The sequence below is a fragment of the Eschrichtius robustus genome, chromosome 2 (assembly GCF_028021215.1).
Source record: "Eschrichtius robustus isolate mEscRob2 chromosome 2, mEscRob2.pri, whole genome shotgun sequence".
Classification (NCBI taxonomy): Eukaryota; Metazoa; Chordata; class Mammalia; order Artiodactyla; family Eschrichtiidae; genus Eschrichtius; species Eschrichtius robustus.
The window spans coordinates 43931231-43949632 of record NC_090825.1 but is presented as its reverse complement, the minus strand read 5'-3'; the positions used below and the strand labels follow the sequence as shown (position 1 = coordinate 43949632).

The window sequence follows — 18402 nt, the reverse complement described above, 5'->3', positions numbered from 1 at the left end:
CATTGGGTCCAGGCTGCGGCGCGAAGGAGCCTCACGCTCCACTTTGCTCCGGGCGCGGAGGCGAGCGGGATGCGCGGCCGCTGGGCTTCGCGAAAGGCGAGCGGGACTCCCCGCCCCGCAGCCCGGGAGGTGCGGGAGCTCCTGTGGGTAAACGGGGAGAACCAAGACCCTCGACGCTCTCTCCACGGACTCTCGGTAGCCCCACTTTCCTCCGGGTTTAAGGGGGGAGGCAGGGCGAGCGGAGCTGCCCTGGCCGTGTCCCCCGGGACTAGTGAGCTGGGGGGAGGGGGTGGCGCAGCAGAAGCCCCTCGGCAGGAGCCCGCTAGGGCGAGGGGCTCGCTGGCGGGCCCGGGGAGCGACTGAACACCCTGGAAGGAACCAGCATCTCTGGGACTGCGGATCCGCGTCTCCGGACGCCGGAGAGAGTATGGGGGGCTTGAGCTTTGGTTTGGGGGCGAGTGTCCGGTTGAGAGCTGGCTACGCTCGGGGGCAGAGGAAAGCCCAGGAATTGGGGCTACCGGGCCCCAGGAGGTGGACTAGATGCGCAGGGCGAGTCCCTTCCAGGAAAGGGTGTTAGGTTGCGAGTTGTTGTTTGGGGCCGTGGAGAGCCGGGTGGGATTTTGGGGACTCCTGAGATGCCGGGGTATGGGGGACCGATGCTGTGAGCCGACTGCTCTGGGTTCTGCTTCTCTACTTTGTAACTTGCTGAGCTCCAAGCGGAGTCTTGGAGTTGCCAGTTAGACACCGGGCTTCGTCCCCGGTGTGCGAGTTTGTACATTACGGACTCGGGGAGGAAGGCGAGGCAGCCAAGAGGGGCCCGAAAGGGGCCGGGAGCGATTGGAGCGAAGCTACGTCTTGCACTTTTGGCAGCTGCGGAGGAGCGCTGGGCTCCGCCTCCTCTGCGCCCTGTTGCCGGCGCTGCCTCTTTCCCTGGCTGCGCGATCTAACCGCACGTTTTCTTCTCTCTCCTAGGCTTCTTTTGGAAGTTCGAGCCCAGGTTTGTCCTGTTTTCTTACTTTTCAGTGAGTCCCAAAGGGTGATGGGGACCCAAAGATCTATTGCTCAATTTTTCCAACAAAAATTTGTCTTGCGAGTTTTTCATCATTTGTTTTTAAGACGTTTCAGTGTTCATTTTGGTAATTAAGCTGTTGGAGGAAGGAACAGTTATACTCTTTTCTCTCTTTTATCTGGCATGTTGAAAAAATACTTTTGTATTGAGAGCTGCTACTTTTGTTACAGAGCTGCTAATTGACAAACGTTCTTTTTAAGTAATAGATCTTTAATTGTCACATATCATGTTTTTTTCTCCAAGGCTGAAACGGTTAATCCCAAATCTTTCCCAAACTTTCCACTAACTTTAGCAATTTAGTTTAGATTTTAATTTTTTTGAGAAATCCTCTCTTTAATTTGTCAGAACTTTGGGGGTGCTTATATTGATCATTAATCCTGACTCTCCATCTCCCCTTATTTTGTCTCATACATTTTTCATAATTGAGAAGTGTCTGTGGATTGTATTAAATTCAAAATTGAGAGTTACGTAAAGCTGTCCTAATCAAAAGAAACACATACTTTCTGAGTTTGGCACAGAAAAGTGGTAATACAGAGTTTTTGAGGTGAGACAACGTTAGATCATCTAGGGCAGTGTTTCTTAACCATTTTGGTGTTAGAAACCCCTGTCAGGATCTGATGAAAGCAAGGGACTCTGTCTCCAGAACTCTGCACATAATGGATAATTGCATATAACTTGGGGTTTGTGGAACCCCTGAAACCCAGCTATGGCAGAAACCTTTCCTCATGTGCTAAAATGTTAAGGATAACTTTGTTTCAGTTTCTTATTCTCTTTCCAGCCCCCTTTTGGCTGCCTCTTTTCCCTCTCATAGTCTCCAGGAAAAGTGCCTCTGAACTAGTTCAACTCCCTTATTTTACACTTGAGGAGACTTCTAAATAACTCTACCAAGAGTTACCTAGTTAATAACAGAGTCTGGATGGGCTCCCAAGTCTTCTGTTACCACATGTTGCCTTAGAGTCCATTTCCTTGCGTATTACTTCGTGTCTTTAGTCAACCTTTAATGTCTCACTTGATTATCGTTTAAGGTATTATAAAATAATTAACACCAAGTAGAAGAAATTTGTGGCTATTTTGAAAATAGCTATGTCTTTACATTTAAAAATTGTTTAAAGTTTCTTTAATTTTGAGACAAACATTTCTTTGTTATAGCTGATTTCAGGGAAAGAATATTTATGTACATGATGCCAAACATCTGGATGATAATGGAATTTTTCCATTTTGCATCACTGTCTGCTTTTAAGAAGTTGCAATCTAAATAAAAAGCAAAAAGTGTGGTTTTGGTGTTTAAACAAACTTATAACTTGTTTATAATCAATTAGCCAATTTTTAAGAGCATTTTAGAACCAGAAGAGACTAGAGGTCATTAAGCCAACCCTATGAATTTTATAAATGAAAAACTGGACCCAGGCCCCGACGGTTTAAATGACTTGCCTCAGATCCCAGAAAGCCAGGGACAAAGCCAAGAGTAGACCCTCAAGCCCTTCCATTTCTGGCCGTTATTGAATGAACACTTTCCTTTTCAGGGGAAGCCCTAAAGTGTGCCAGGTGATATGTGGATTAGAAGGAGGGTAGCGCTCTGCCTTCAAGGAGGTAGAAAAGTTACCATCTACTTCATACCTTGCACTTTGGCATACCCCAGAAGTTTCCAGGAATTTCTCAAAAAAAGAAAATTTGTAATGGTTTCTGTTCTGCTTTTCAGCTATTTAACAAATATTCATCTTTCTCTAAAATTAACTTAAACTACCTGTACTTCAACAGGCTTTTAAAATGAGCAGGTTAATATCTTTCAGCATTCAAAAAATAACATTATAATGTAAACCTCCTAAAGAATAGAGTCCCATAGGAATTTTATTTTTTTTAGGGCTAATGATTAGAGTTCTCTGAACTCAGAATCAAAAACATTGAATTGTCTGTGGTTTTCTCCATAGTGAAAAATCTTTGGTCTAGTTCAGTGTTTTGGTAATGATCTTAATGTCCTTAAATGTTTGAAATTTTAAAATATTAAATAGCTTGACTAAAAACACATCAAACTTTTTGTGTTGAATATGCTTCCTTTCATTTCTCCCTTTCTCCACTCCAAGATTCTAATACTTCTTTCCTTGCCTGCTCTGAGAGTGATCTAATTAAATTACATAGTAGAGTAAAACAAATGGAGAAAATCCTGTTTTTCATAAATTTGACTTCATTTTCTCGGGATTATGAATAGTATTCATTTCTCCACTTGGTTTTCAGGGTATCCTGTTGACTTCAGATTTGCCATTAAAAAGCATTACCATCTTTGTTTGTTTTTTTTTTTTTGGCCACACCACCTGGCTTGCAGCATCTTAGTTACCAACCAGGGATCGAACCCATCCTCCCTTAGTGGAAGTGTAGAGTCTTAACCACTGGACCACCAGGGAATTCCCAAGCATTACCATCTTATAAACAAGTTGGAATTTACCAGAACAACTTGCAATGGGATACATCTTCCAAAGCTCTTAGATATGATTTTCTGTATTCCCTTCACATAACCTTAAGAACTTTATTAGTAGTCCAAAGAAAAGCGTGCTCTTATGGTTTAATGCTGGGGAGCTTGAAATACTGTTATAGACGTGAAAAGTGAGGTAGTGCTTTTGAAGACTGAATTGCTGTATAGCTGCTTCACAGAAACTTGTATTTGTTCTGAAAACCACATTTCTGTTGTGATTTGAACCTTTATTTGAGGGTTAGAATTTGAGTAAAGTTAATATTCCCTTCTACTGAAGTTTTTAGCCTCACTGTATAAGACTCTTGTTAAGTCTTCCTTTCATAATCCTTCTCACATTTTTCTACTGCTTTTAGACAAGTGTATTAAGGAACTGGCAGTAGAACACAAATTATTTTCTTTTGTAAATAGCCTTGTGAACCTGTAAAGTGATTCAGTTTGTTTCCTTCCAGTTGGGTCTTTGTCTTCTGAGGATCATGATTTTGACCCCACTGCTGAGATGTTGGTCCATGACTATGATGATGAAAGAACTCTTGAAGAAGAGGAAATGATGGATGAGGGTAAAAACTTCAGTTCTGAAATTGAAGACTTAGAAAAGGTAAAGGATTTTACTTTAGTATTTTGATACAAACTTATAGTAAAGATTTTGACATTCTATTATAAATTATTTATAACCTACCTGAAATAAAAATAGTATCAGAAGGACCTACTGTATAGCACAGGAAACTGTATCTTGTAATAGTGTATAATGGAAAAGAATCTGAAAAAGAATATATATATATATACACATATTTATAAGAATATATATACACACACACACACATATATAAATAGCTGAATCACTTGGCTGTACACCTGAAACTAACACAACATTGTAAATCAACTGTACTTCAATTAAAAAAATAGTATCAGCGTATTTCCTTTTGACCTAACTTATACAGAAAGTTACTGATTTTCTTATTATTTTGAAGGCTAGCCTAATAAGTACATTTTCATATAATTTTTAAAAATTATTTTATTTTTGTTAACCTGTTTTTAAGTTTATACCAGGACAATGAACTAGGTACATTTACAGATGAGAATATTGAGATATAGAGAACTGTAGGAAACATAGTTCTGAATCCTAGCCCAGCCTCTTTGCATTATATCACACTATTTTACTGGGGGGCAAACTTGAGTTTAACTAAGCACTGCAGTAGATACAGGGAGAAGTCTTTCCTTCCAGAAACTTAAAATCTGATAGATTACTATAAGAAAATTGAGAGAGAAAAGGTTTTACTCTGTTTTTAAATGTGAATTAGTAATATCCTGTTTCCTCCCCACCCAGTCATCTTTTAGAAAGTTGGGGAGGTAAATGTAGTTTATAACTTTTAAAACCCCAAATCAGTATAAATTCACATGAACTGGATTTTAAACATATATTTTATACCAGGAACTACAGAGAGAGGGGTTCCTTGAAAAGATTATACTTATCTGTAAATTAACCTTATTTGTAAATTTCTAATCAGCCCAGAGTAACAAAAGTTTTCAGGAATAATACTGAGTTTTCATACTTCTTTTTCTTAAAGAAGACAAAGCACATTCTTATGTAATCTCTTCTGCTATCTTTGTGAGGCAGGGCTGTGCTATTATTGCATTTCTTCTTTCATCTTAACACACAGGGAAACTGAAGCAGAGTCTTCAGGGCCTAGACCCCAGGATTGCTCCTGTAGACCTGAAATCTTCTAAACATGTTTATTCCTTTGGCAGATTAATCCAACATGGTTGCGGTTAGATTTAATCATTAAAAAAAAAATACATATATCTCCTATAAAAGCCAAACAGATTTGGGAATATAGAGATAAAATTGTTAGGAAATAATCAAGAAGAAAAGTCTTACCTATCACTTCTTTCAGGGGTGATGATAAGTTGTTGCCTGTTGATGAGAAAAGATACCCAAGAGTCTGAAGCTCTGCCTTGACTTTATTCAGGGAATTCGTTTCTACCTCTTATGAGTAGGTAGCCTAGAATAATTGAGAATTATAATCCAGCTAGCATTATCACTAAGCCAAGGACTGTGGTGGGTCCTGGGATTGCAAAAATGAGCAATTTGACAATGTTTCTGATCTCTAGGAGCTTACGGTCTAGTGTGGGGTGACGAATGAGAACAAAGATATTTTTGATGTCCTCTGCTAAGAACTGGGAAAGCAGTAAGCAGTGAGAGCTATGGGAGGAAGGATTTGTCTAATAAAAGGTGTTTAGCCTCATGTGGAAGTTCATGGAAGGCTTCTTAGAATACATACTTCTCTCCTGTAGTTTTTTATGTCAGGACACTGCTGTGGGCTTGGTCAAAAGTCCCAGGTGGTCTCATAATGCACCTTCCTTAATTATGTGTTTGCTGTTAAAGATAGGGAGACAGCAGTCTATTTACAGCATGACATAAGAAAATAATATAAATGTGCTAGACTGTGCTTTAACCACACAAATAGATGTTTTGTCAGTAAACTAGTAAGAATTTAAAATTTCATTTAATGTGTTAACGTAGTTACTACTTGAGTATGGGTAATCTGGTAGAGATTTTTATGGGTTGGTAAAATTTTGTTTTTCAGATTTGTAGGTTTTATTCTTCCAGAGATTATAGTAATAGCTGCTTTAATCTGTGTGGTGAGTTTTAAAAGAAAATTAGGGAAGATATAGAGAAATAATCAACAGCAAAGAGTTACTCACTTAGCTATTCACAGAAATACCTAGTTTCTGTTCCTATGATTTTCGTTTTGTTTAGTAAACTCCAGTAATTAAATCTTTGTAATGATACCTATCACTGAATTTGTAGGTTCTGAAAAATTACAGGCCTTTAAATGTTTCAACTTCTCTGTACTTAGGCAGTTTTGCTTCTTGGCATTTTGTCGCATTCTTGGAAATTGAGACAGAAAAATCCAGGTGATTTTTAAACAAATTCTAGTGAAGACCTAAGAGCTGTGTCCTTGCTCAGAAGGCTAATCCTTCTCTCATTGAGCAAAGGGACAAGAGGAGCTGTCTCTGAGAGTGGCTGACTGCTCGCTTCATCTCAACTGTGATTCTTACCTGCAGCAAGATGTAGATGTGGTCTCTGTTCTTTATTGATGTTTAATGAAACATGAAAACAAAGAAAAGAAACAGTAGATAGAGACACAAATATAAAGAGTAAGGATCATTTTATTTTTAGAAGAAGTTTGAAATTATTTCTATACAATTTAAAATAATGTATTCTATTAATCTTATATTATTGGCACAGTGATTTAGGTGTTGGTACATGGTAGCAGTCTTAGAGCCTTGGTGTTAATGTTTTAAAAAACTACAAGTTGTTATGCTCCTAGTAAATAAATTAGATAGTTTGTAGTCTATACATATGGCCTTTATTTTGGTGCTTACAAATTTTTAGTACATTATATGTTGTGGAAAATAAGAGCGGTACAAAATCAGTTTTCTTACAGTAGCACTTTGGTAAGTATAGAGAATAGATTATGTGACAAGATTTTAGTTATTAACCATACTAAAATAAGGTTTATGTTATATCGTTCTATATTTTAATTTATTCATGTTACTGTTTCCTGAGAGGTTTTAATTTAATAATCCTAGATTTAGACCTATAACTTTTAAAAAAGTAATTTACATTTCTTCCTTTATTAATATATAGATTTCTCCTCTGATATGCATTGTGAAATGAGACTTTGGTCTAGGTCCTTATTGATTTATTTTTAAAGCATTTTAAAAAGTTATATGTATGCTGTTTTGCATCCTGTATTATAAGATACCAGACTGGTGTTATGTGAAAATTAATTTGTACCTCACTTAGACAGTGTCATTTGACCCATTCAGCAACACCATCAGGTGTGTCAGACAAGTATTAGCATTATTTCCTTGGCTCAGAGGCCTTGTTGATTGTAAGATGTACCATAGATTTAGAAATAGCATAGATGGGAGCAGGGAGGGACATTACTATGAGAAATCTGTACAGTGGTAATGAGATGCATCCTGATTTCTGATATGTGAGGTTATGCATGATAGGATTAATGAAATAATGTGTTTTTCTATTTACAGATGAGGAAATAGAGGTGAGAGGGGTTAGGTGATTTGCCCACAGTAGTAGTTAGCAATTAGTGAGTCCTCTGCCTCTAAATCTTGTGCTCTTCCTGTTACAAATCCTTTGACTTAAAAAACAGTTCATTTATAAGTGTGACTGGACTCAGATGTGTCCCTTGAAATTTAAATAGGTTCAACAAAATGCCTGAGAAATATTGTAGAAGAGAAAAATCCTCATCCCTGGGATAAGGTGCTAGATCAAACTTCTAAGCTGATCTAGCCACCACAGATCCTCAGAGACTTTGAGATTTGCTAATTCAATTTTGAAAACATTTCTTCTATGCTTCAAAGGACTAAGTGCTTTATTAATAGGCTCTAACAGAAAGCTCATTTGTAAAGTGCTCCAGAGACTGGATTAATCTTTTCCAGTTTTGCTTTAAAGTTTTAGTACAGATAATTTCTGTGTTTTAGCACCAGCGCCTTCTAGGGGTCATTACAGTGTCATCCTTTGACTGTATTAAGGAGGTTTCCACTAAGATGGTCACCTTCTCCCTCAACAGATGATCATGCTTGTGTGTTTGTAGAGAAAGTAGGATTTTCATGAATGACTACCCAGAACCTCCTGTTTGCCCCCCACATGCAAACTTAACTTTTATGCTCATTCTTCCTTCCTTCTCTCCGGTCCCAAAAGTATCTTCCACATCCCAGGCTAGTCCCTAGATTCCACCCCTTTAGCCCTCAGTTTATTCTTCTACTTATTTTTTTATTTCAGTATGGCCTCCTACTCATATATTTCCCACATTTGGAAATTCTCTTTTGACCCTGTGTTGCCCTTCAACATTTTCTTTTTATAGTGTATGTACTTTCTTCCCTCCCATTCAGTCCTCAGCTTTGCTTCTCCCAACAGGTTGTAAGGTCACCAATAATTCTTGATTGACAGATACAAAGAATTCATGTCTGCTTTATCTTGCTTGATCTTTCTTTGATGTTTGACCCAAGTGACCATCCGTGGTTTCTCCACCCTTGCTTCTTTCTTAACTTACATAATCCTGCATTTTCTCCTAGTTCTACTTCTACCCTCTGGTGTTTCCCTCTGTAGTATTTATGGACTTTTCTTTCTTTACCCTCATTTTAATTGATGGTATTCCCCAGGGTTCTAGCTTTTGTCTTCTCACTCTGTATTCCTTTTCTGGATAACTCATTCAAGCCCAGTGCTTCAACTTTCACCTTAAATCATCTACCGTCCCACCCTCCACCCTAAAGTTTATTTGTCTTTTGTTTTGGTCTTATAATGATGCTGTAGCTATTTAACCTTCCCAGGCCAGAAATGGGCAATCCACTTAGACTCCTGTGTTACCTACTTCCCTCTATCACGTAAGTCAAGAAACAGATTCTTTAATTCCCTTCTTCGTTCAGGCTCTTATTCTTCTACTCCCCCTAGGATGTTTTTTTCAAAATGCAAATCATATCTAAAATTTTCCAGACGTGTCCCATTGCCTATAGGGTAATATATCTGAAAATTCTTCTAATAAAGCATAGATCCCCTTCTCTTTACTCTCTCCCTGAGTGAGCTCATCTACTCCTGTGGCTTTAAATATCATCTAGATGCTAATGAATGCCAGATTTATATCTTTAGCCCAGCCTGATCCTCTGAGCTCCAGGCTCTTAGCCAACTTGACTTTTCCACTGGATGTTTCATAGTCCTCTCAAACTTAACTTTGTGTCCTCTGCAGAACTCTTTTTTACTATTTTTTTTTAATTATGAAATTCACCGTATTCTTCTCCTCTCAAACATTTTGGGTTTTGGTTTTCTTTTTTTAATAAATTTATTTATTTATTTTTGGCTGAGTTGGATCTTTGTTGCTGCACACGGGCTTTCTCTAGTTGTGGCAAGCAGGGGCTACTCTTCATTGCTGTGTGTGGGCTTCTCATTGCAGTGGCTTCTCTTGTTGTGGAGCACGGGCTCTAGGCACGCAGGCTTCAGTAGTTGTGGCTCACGGGCTCTAGAGCGCAGGCTCAGTAGTTGTGGCGCACGGGCTTAGTTGCTCTGCGGCCTGTGGGAACTTCCCGGACCAGGGCTCGAACCCGTGTCCCCTGCATTGGCAGGCGGATTCTTAACCACTGCGCCACCAGGGAAGCCCTCTCTGCAGAGCTCTTAATTTTTTACCTTCATAAACCTTTTCCTTCCTTTAGTCTTTTCTATCTCAGTAAAAGTAACTACGATAGGCAGTTGCTCAGATAGAAATCTGGGGAGTTGTCCTTCTTTCTCCCTTTTACTCCGGTAGCCCATTTGATTCCACCTCAGAATACATCTCATCTGTTCACTTCTCTCCGTGTCTGTATCACTACCCTAACCCAGCATGCAATTCCTAAGTGGTCTCCCTGCTTTTCTCTTCTCTCTTCACCTCCCCAAACTTTTCTTCATACAGCTGCCCAGGATTTAAGAAGAAATAAAGTCATGTCACTCCAATTTTATAATTCTCCAATGGCTTCCCACTGCCCTGGGAGTATAAAGTCCAAGTTTCTTTCCCATGAGGCCTTTTGTGATCTGCCTCTGCTTGTCTTTCTAGTCTCCTCTTGAGCCATTCTTCATTCTACTCTCTGTGCTCTGGCCATTGGCTTAGTGGAAAACCATATTCAGGCCTCAAGTGTGTTGTTTCCTTTGCCTGGAATGCCCCTCACAGGATTGGTCACTTCTCAGACTTCAGGCCTCAGCTGAAGTCATTCACTGTCTTCCTCTGTAACCCTATGACAGTAGGCCCTCCACATAATTCTGTATCTCAGGACCCTATTGATTTCTTTTGCACTCATCTTAATTGGCAGTTCCATATTTGAGTATTGTTGGTATCCCCCTAGTCTGTAAGTTGTAGAAGGGCAAGACCTGCGTTTCATACCAGCACCTGGCACAGTGGGCTCCTGGCACAGTCACTGCTCAGTCAGTGTGTCTGACGATGAACCACAAGTCCCTAGCACACAACCCTCATCTGTTAAAAGCCTCTTCATCTTTCAAGGCTTAGCTCAGTCTTTGTCCTCTGTGTGATACTTCCCTACCATATACTATTATTCCTGGAGCGTAGGTCTTCCCTTCTCTGTACCTACCATTTCATAGCACCAATTCCAGAACTGATTAAAGCAGCTATCACAGTGTTTTACAATTGTTAACTTATCAGTTCCTTCCACCAAGACTGAATTCCTTGAGAGCAGGGATTTCTTTTTTTTTTTTGGAAATTTTATTTCTTTACCCGTAGCCAGTAGTCCTCCACGTGGTACCTAGAGCTCAGTAAATGCTGTATTGATGGGAAGGTGGACTGTCAGTGCCTGGTGAGTGAAAGTTGCCGTCTACCAGTTCATGGAGGGAATCTGAAACTGTAAAGTTTTGGAGAAATATTGCTAACAGGTGGTTGGCAAAGGCTGTAACCAGTCTCCTCTTACAACTAGTGTGAACCAAAGGGAATGGGCTGCATGGACTCTGCAAGGAGCAGGACTGGAGAGACTCTCAATGTGGTTCTGGCACCTTCGAGGGGTTCTTTCATTTGGGAGAAGAATACTTAATGAGGTTTTCCCGTGGCATGGGTGAATTTCTGTCCATCCTGACCATCCAACTTAATTTGTGCTGAATTTGTCCATGCTCCCAAAGCAGCTTTTTACTGATTTCAGTTCCAAGCTGAAAAGATTTCCTGAGTGGCATGGTCATTGGAAAGGTGCATGTCTGCTACTGCAAATTCACAAATTAGCATTCTGTCATACACCTTATTCTAAGCTCATAACATGAATCTGTTTCATTCAGGCATAGTGAAAAACGTAAGTTCTATACTGCAAAGGTGAAGGCCAATTCTTAGGGACCCCCAGAACCTGTGTCCCCTGTGGGCCCTGGTGGGCAGCCAGCTGGCTCTCTGGGAGACATCACTGGCTCTCCTCAGCTCACTTTGTGATCAACTGTAGGCATGTTTTGCATACTCTGCTTTCACGTTTTCATGCTGTGTGCTCATGACTTAGATATTTTTTTTAAAGGGAAAATTAAACCGTAAGCTAGTTTTAAAAGTGAATCTCTTAATAGATGGACATAAACATCTTTAAAATATTTAAGAAATTAACTAGTTCATGAATATATGGTTTTGAAGTTATTTAAATGATAATTTTAAATAGTTCTGTGCATTTTAGTGGTTGAATTAAAATACTTTAAAAAAGGAAATATAGCACTTATTTTCAGATTAGTGGAGGGAAAAAACAATGACTGTGTGCCACTACGTGGCATGGCGTGAGTATTCATAACACAGGTAGCCCTGCAGCCAGAGCCTGTAATTTTATCAGAGCAGCACTGCCAGTAAGAGACCTTGGGGGCCTGGGATTCGAACCCAGAACTCAGCCTCAATTTCCTCATCTGTAAGATGGTGGTAATGCAAACTTCATCAGACAGTTGTGGGAAAAAAACAACTGGTACAGAATATAGATACAGTAGTAGGAATATCAAAGGATAAGTGTGTCTTGAACATTAATATATAAACATAATAGTGTTAGTAAATGTTCAGCAAAGGTTTCTCATTAGGTATCTTCTAAATAACATGAAGAATAAACCAAGTGGTCAACTGTTAATTGCAAGGAAACAAGCTAAAAATTACGTGAAGTTATTGATTGATTAATTGGAAATGTTTTCAAGGCGAATCTTTATAGTAATGTAAAAGCGAAAAAAAAGTCTGCACTAAGGCAAATATTTGAGGAAGTTTTTAAAAAGTAAAATGATGCTGGAAAATGAAAACTAAGATGTTAATTGTTAGACTTTTGTTCATATATTAATTATAGCTCTAGGTGTTTGATCCTGTTTTCTGGATACAGTTACAAAAAGCAAAACTAAAACTTGGTTTTGATTTGGTACTGCTGTTTTGATAATGTGCTTTATGAACATTAATGGCATCAAGGTTTATCTGAGGTTCAGCATTGTGGCATCTGCTGAGTTCATGTTTGTGTTCTGGCTTGAATAGGAAGGAAACATGCCTCTAGAAGATTTATTGGCATTCTATGGCTATGAACCTACAATTCCAGCAGTTGCAAATTCCAGTGCAAATAGCTCCCCAAGTGAACTTGCAGATGAACTACCAGATATGACACTAGACAAAGTAAGTACAAGCATGTAGAAAAAAAAATTCCAGATCTGTTACCATTGACTGTTTTTATTAGTTTATTTAATTTAAAGCATTTCATAATTCTGAATTGTAAACTTCTTATGCATGCATTGCTCTTATCATTTTGGTGACTGATTTGAATATTGTTTGGCTTTGATCTCACTACTTTAAAAGTAGTAATAGCTTCATAATACTTTGCATATTTGAGTATTCTTCCATAACTTTTTATCTTTCCTGTGTAGACATATTGTATCTAAACTTAGATTTTGCCCTAACTTCTTTTGATCCTGTGGACACTTGAATGCATTGATTAATGAATCCCCCAGAAGTTTTCAAACCAATCTGGCTTAGGCATGGAGTGGTTGGAGAGAAGTTCTGTTTTCTTGGGCTCTGGGAGTGACAGAGGCCATAGCAGCCAAGGCCTCAGTGATACGTCTTTAACATAGGCTGGTTGTAGGGGAGGCCTAGTCCCTGCCAAGGAGAATTCAGTCATGGTCTCTGCTAACAGATCCCTGGGAAACTTTCCTCATCTTTCAGGTCTCAGGCAGGGAGAGGACTCCACATCTTCCTGTGAGTTATGTTGTTTCCACTTTTCAATTAAATGTGATATTAATGTACCAAAAACCTTAATGACCATAGTCATTCAGCAAATATTGAGTGCCTACTATGTACCAGGCACAAGGATGATTATATACTTACATAAAAATTAATTCTGAACTGTTTCTTTTAAAATTATATCACTAGTCGGAGTGGTGCATTAGTTGGACTTTTAAAAAATTATCGGAAGAGTGGAGTTTGGAGACTTTTTTGTTTTCTTTTAGTTATTTAAGTTGGCAGAAAGTGAGTTTAATTTTTAACCACTTAGAAGTAAGATTATTTTTGTTGTAAATTCACTAAAAGTCTACCGCTTCAGATAAGTTCTCTACATACCCACAAATTAAGCAAATTGTTTGTTATATCATAAATGTATAATAGTATAGCATTAGATATTATATATAATTAACTAGTAAATGTTATTAACTAATTATGTACGTGAAGTAAATTATAGAATTTCAATTCTACTTTTCTCAAAACTGAGACTTCAGTTAGTTCTTAATTGTATTATAATACCATAATGTTTATGAATAGTGTTATAGAGACCTTTTTTTTCCAAATTGATGGGATGTAATCATTTCTAACCCTAGCATTGCATTCCTATTCTTATAGGAGGAAATAGCAAAAGACCTATTGTCAGGTGATGATGAGGAAACTCAGTCTTCTGCAGATGATCTGACACCATCTGTGACTTCCCATGAAACTTCCGATTTCTTCCCTAGACCTTTACGATGTAAGAAATCCAATCATTACTGATTAGTAGTAGCACTGATACTGTAGCTTGAGTACATTTTGTTACATTCAGTAGTTTATGTCAGAATATCTGAGTGTTTTACTTAATTGAAGTAAAATACTATTATAATCTGAATAAGATTATAACCTCTTTTTATTGGGGGAGATGTAAACTAATATGCTCTTTAAAAACGAAAGCATTTGCTTGGTTTTGCAGGGCTGTTTTCTGTCCCAAGACTCATCTGTTGCTATGGCAACCAATCTTAGTTCAGCCATGAAATTTTATAGACATTTTTTGGATTTCTGTTAAAAGGCTCTTACTCTCCTGGTAAACTACCATCAGTTTGAAAACTACCATCAGTTGCTCCAAAAGTATTTTTTATTTTTAGTGATTTATTTAATCCTTTTCTTTTAGTTCTTGGTGTTATCCCTTAATGTATATCAGTAATATTTAAAAGGTCTTTGAACTGAAATAATTTCTTATATGCAATCTTGCTTATTTCTCAGGTGTTTTTATGGTAGAAGAACTGTTCAGATAACAAGTTCCAATACACACACACATATGTGTGCAAAAAGATAATTTTTATGGACTCAATGTGCAGCTCTTTGTGTATGTCTCACTCTAGATTAATGTAATCAGTGTAATCCAGTGCTTTACCTTCTTTTTTTAAGGGGACCATAGTGGTTTTCCTCTTGCCTTTCCAAACTATATGACTGTACACCAGATAATTATAAGGTTACTGTGCACTTTCTTCATGTGTTCAGTGTCTTGTTTTGACTAGTTTCAAAATGTGAGAATAGTACAAGAGGTTTAGTATATTTGTGCTGATCTCATTTATTCAACAAATTTTTATCATAAGTAAAATATAAAATATCAGGCACTCTTTCAAGTGCTGCAAAAATAGGCAACAAAACCCTTTTTTAAAATTTAACTTTCTTCTTTTAAGCAAATACTACGTGTGATGGAGATAAAGAATCAGAGGTTGAAGATGTTGAAACAGACAGTGGTAACTCACCTGAAGACTTGAGGAAGGTATGTTAAGTTGCCATCATAATTTAGTAGACCATTTGGATTAAAGTAGCTTTTAAAAACACTTCTGAAACAATTTATGATAATTTTGCGAGATAACTTTAGATTTGTAGTAACTGATTAATGAATTGGAACTTTTTTTTTTCAGTATTTATTTTTGTAATAAGTTGTTTTTACTTCTGAATTTTCCTGTAGGAAATAATGATTGGTTTACAATATCAAGCAGAGATTCCACCTTATCTTGGAGAGTATGCTGGTAATGAGAAAGGTAAGGAAGGCTTTTAATTTTGATAATATTTAGTAAGCCAAATTACTGCTCAATATGTTTATTTAAATATCTGATTGTATGCTCATCCTGTGAGTATAAAGATAGATTTGGAGTCAGGGAAGAATTAGGCCTGACTTAGGAGTAATGTATCGTGAGACTCAGAGAACTACCGCCCGGTTCCCCCAGCCCTGGCCCCTTACGGTGCTTCTTACCCAGTATGCTAAGCACCTGTTAAAACGGTGGAGCTGCTCTTCAAGTGCAACTCTTTGGCCTACATCCCACTCCAGTGGAAGTTGGTAGCATCCTATCACCTGAGATAATGAGAACGTTAGGAATATAATCCTCTTGGGAAGAAACGCTTAAGGAAAAAAGAAACTAGAAGAAATTCTCTTGCCCCAGCCCTGAAAGATAAGGTGGTAGAATGCAAAGATTCTGTTGCTTTTGTTATATACCCCTACTTAAGTGTAATCAGTTTTCCTCACATTTTTGGTAGATTCCAACTATAGCTGGTTCTGAAAATATGGAGGGGTGAGGTGGTGGGAAGTAAAAATCCAGGTACACCTTCCTAGCTGAACTCGGGAAACACGTAGATTTGGCCATGGGCAAAGTACTGCTCAGCAGCTGCTGGCCCTTAGATGAAACAGAACAGAGGTAATATTCTCTCAGTTCTACACCTTCAGAAAGGAATGTATACCTTCTCTATCTTTTGAGGGAATACACTCAAACTATATTACCCATTTCAGTTTTGACCAAAGTTTCTTTATGAAACTGGTTCCAGAAACTTACCTCAAAAGTCAGTCTTATTGCTTCACAGGCACACTTTATTTTTAACTTTCCTGCTCATTGGGAATAGAAATGCCTGCCTTATACAGTTGTGAATGTAAAGCACTTACCACGGTCTCTGCTGCATAGTGAGCTCTCAGTAAATTACTTTTATTCGCTATATTTAGTAGTTATTTTACAATTGAAGGATGGATTGTAGTTGAAGCAATGGGTTAAATACTTGGGCTATCTGTATGACTTTATTGTGTGAAGTAGAAACCTTCAGTATGGCAACAGTGTTTGCGTTAATAAAATATAGTTTGTTTTAGTGTCATTTCGCTTATTAAATATCAGCTTCTCTAAGAGGTGGAAAGTTTACTTATCTTACTGTTTATCATTTTTTTCCATTTTTAATTAGTCTGCTTCCTTTTTATTTTAGTTTAGTTTTTTTGCTTCCTTTTTAAAATAAAAATTTACCTTTTGGGAAGAAATCAGTAAAGGAAAAATATATCTTTCCTAGGTATTTCAGTATTGGCAGATATTTTGATTGTTATTTTTAACCTCTAGACATTTTCATAGAGCCATTTAGGGAGTTTAAGAGAAAATTGCAATAAGGTTATTAAAGAATTTACACAGGTTATTTTTACCCCCTCATTAGAAGAATGTAAGACACCACTACCAGGTTTTATATTAGACTACTAGGCATAGAAAGCCTTCTAACTTGTTAGTAAATCCAATCACCAAAAAAGCTACTTGCTCTAGTGACTGGAATACTTGGACCTTAATGAAGTTAAAAAAAAAAAAAAAATTGTTTTAAACCTTTACTAATGAAAGACTCAGCTTGCCAGACAATCAAATTACTGGTGTCCTCAAAGTTAGTTACTTGTATAGGAAGAGGAAAAACAGTTTTGTATACATCTTTAAGTGTGTTCACTACTTTTAATGTGTTGATGGGATTTTCTTTGTCAGTGTATGAAAATGAAGACCAATTACTTTGGCTTCCTGGTGTGGTTTTGGAGAGCAAAGTTAAGGAGTACCTTGTTGAGACCTCATTAAGAACTGGAAACGAAAAAATAATGGATAGGATTTCTGCAGGAACACACACAAGGGACAATGAACAGGTATACATCACTCTTGTTGAAACAGCAGCTAACTAATATAGTATCCTCTTGATTTTCTTATATTTGATTCAAATATTTCTTACATGTGAACTGGCTATCTCTTTCTGATTTTTAAAACTTGGAAAATACTGGTTTAAAAAAAATCCCAAGACCTAATAATAACCGTTCTATTGTTTCATGTCTTCTTCTGGGCTTTTTTTTCTGTATACACACACATATATTTTACTTTACCTACCATTTTATATCCTTTTAATCACTTAGTCTTATTTTCTTTGCCATTGAGATTTCTTTAATACTTCATTCTTGATGTCTGTATGTTCCATTGTATATTTAAACATTCTCTGTGGTCGGACTTTTAGATTTTATGTTAAAGTTATTTTTTGGATTATTCTTGAACTTTATTCAGGATGTGATTAAAGTTTATGTCTATTAAGAGTGTATAAATTTGCTTTAGGAGCATTCGTTAAATACTGTGTGCTTGTAGATGGAGTACACTCCTGATGGTGTGTGGGATAAGGGTGGAAGTATTGCCTATTAGGGTTTTTTCTCTCTGACGTTGTTTGCCCCTCTCCTATACCTTTTCACTCTATCTCCAGCCTAGCTAATCCTAACTAATGAGTGCCCAGAGATAGGTGGACTCAAACTTGAATTTCCGAATAACGTAGAGAAGTCAAACTAGCTGAACTTCAAAGGAGTTTTGTCAGCTGTCAAAAAGAAATCTCATTGGCTTTTTCTACTGATATTCCATTAAAACTATAAATTAATTTTGGAAGAATTAGTACCTTTAAAACATAAAACCTTCTACTTCAAGAGCATGTTCTGATTCTCTATGTATTTGACTTTTTTTTTAATCACTCAAATGTTTTTGCTTGTTTAAATACCACATGCATCTAATTAATTCCTCATTATTTTTAAATACAGTATTTAGCACTGTTGTAAATGGGATCACTATTATATTTGTATTTTGTATATTGATTTAGAGAAATATAAATTAAAAAATTTTTTTCTCAAGCTACTGAAACTATTTAATTTAGTATAATGATTTTTCAGTTGTTTCTCTTAGGTTTTCTAGTTTTAAAGTGAATTATACGTTTGTTCCTTCCTTACCATTGTTATATCTCTTATTCCTGTAATATGTCTTACCACATTAGCTATAACTCTCAGAGACTTTTGGTGGTTACAGTGGTTTGAGGCCTGCTTT

At 37.4% G+C, this 18402-nt stretch overlaps 1 protein-coding gene across 5 annotated transcripts in view; it reads left to right on the top strand.

The window, feature by feature from the left end:
* Positions 1–18402, top strand: part of MIER3 (MIER family member 3) — a 30028-nt gene that overhangs the window by 505 nt on the left and 11121 nt on the right. For 2 of the 5 annotated variants that reach the window (XM_068535357.1, XM_068535356.1), the window contains exons 2-9: positions 973–997; positions 3986–4131; positions 12554–12688; positions 13232–13264; positions 13901–14021; positions 14968–15053; positions 15246–15318; positions 17050–17201. In XM_068535357.1, coding sequence (XP_068391458.1) covers positions 973–997; positions 3986–4131; positions 12554–12688; positions 13232–13264; positions 13901–14021; positions 14968–15053; positions 15246–15318; positions 17050–17201 — 771 coding nt within the window. Of the gene's footprint in view, positions 1–383; positions 550–972; positions 998–3985; positions 4132–12553; positions 12689–13231; positions 13265–13900; positions 14022–14967; positions 15054–15245; positions 15319–17049; positions 17202–18402 lie in introns of those variants that run through there. The other 3 variants (XM_068535359.1, XM_068535358.1, XM_068535360.1) reach the window with 2 other exon arrangements.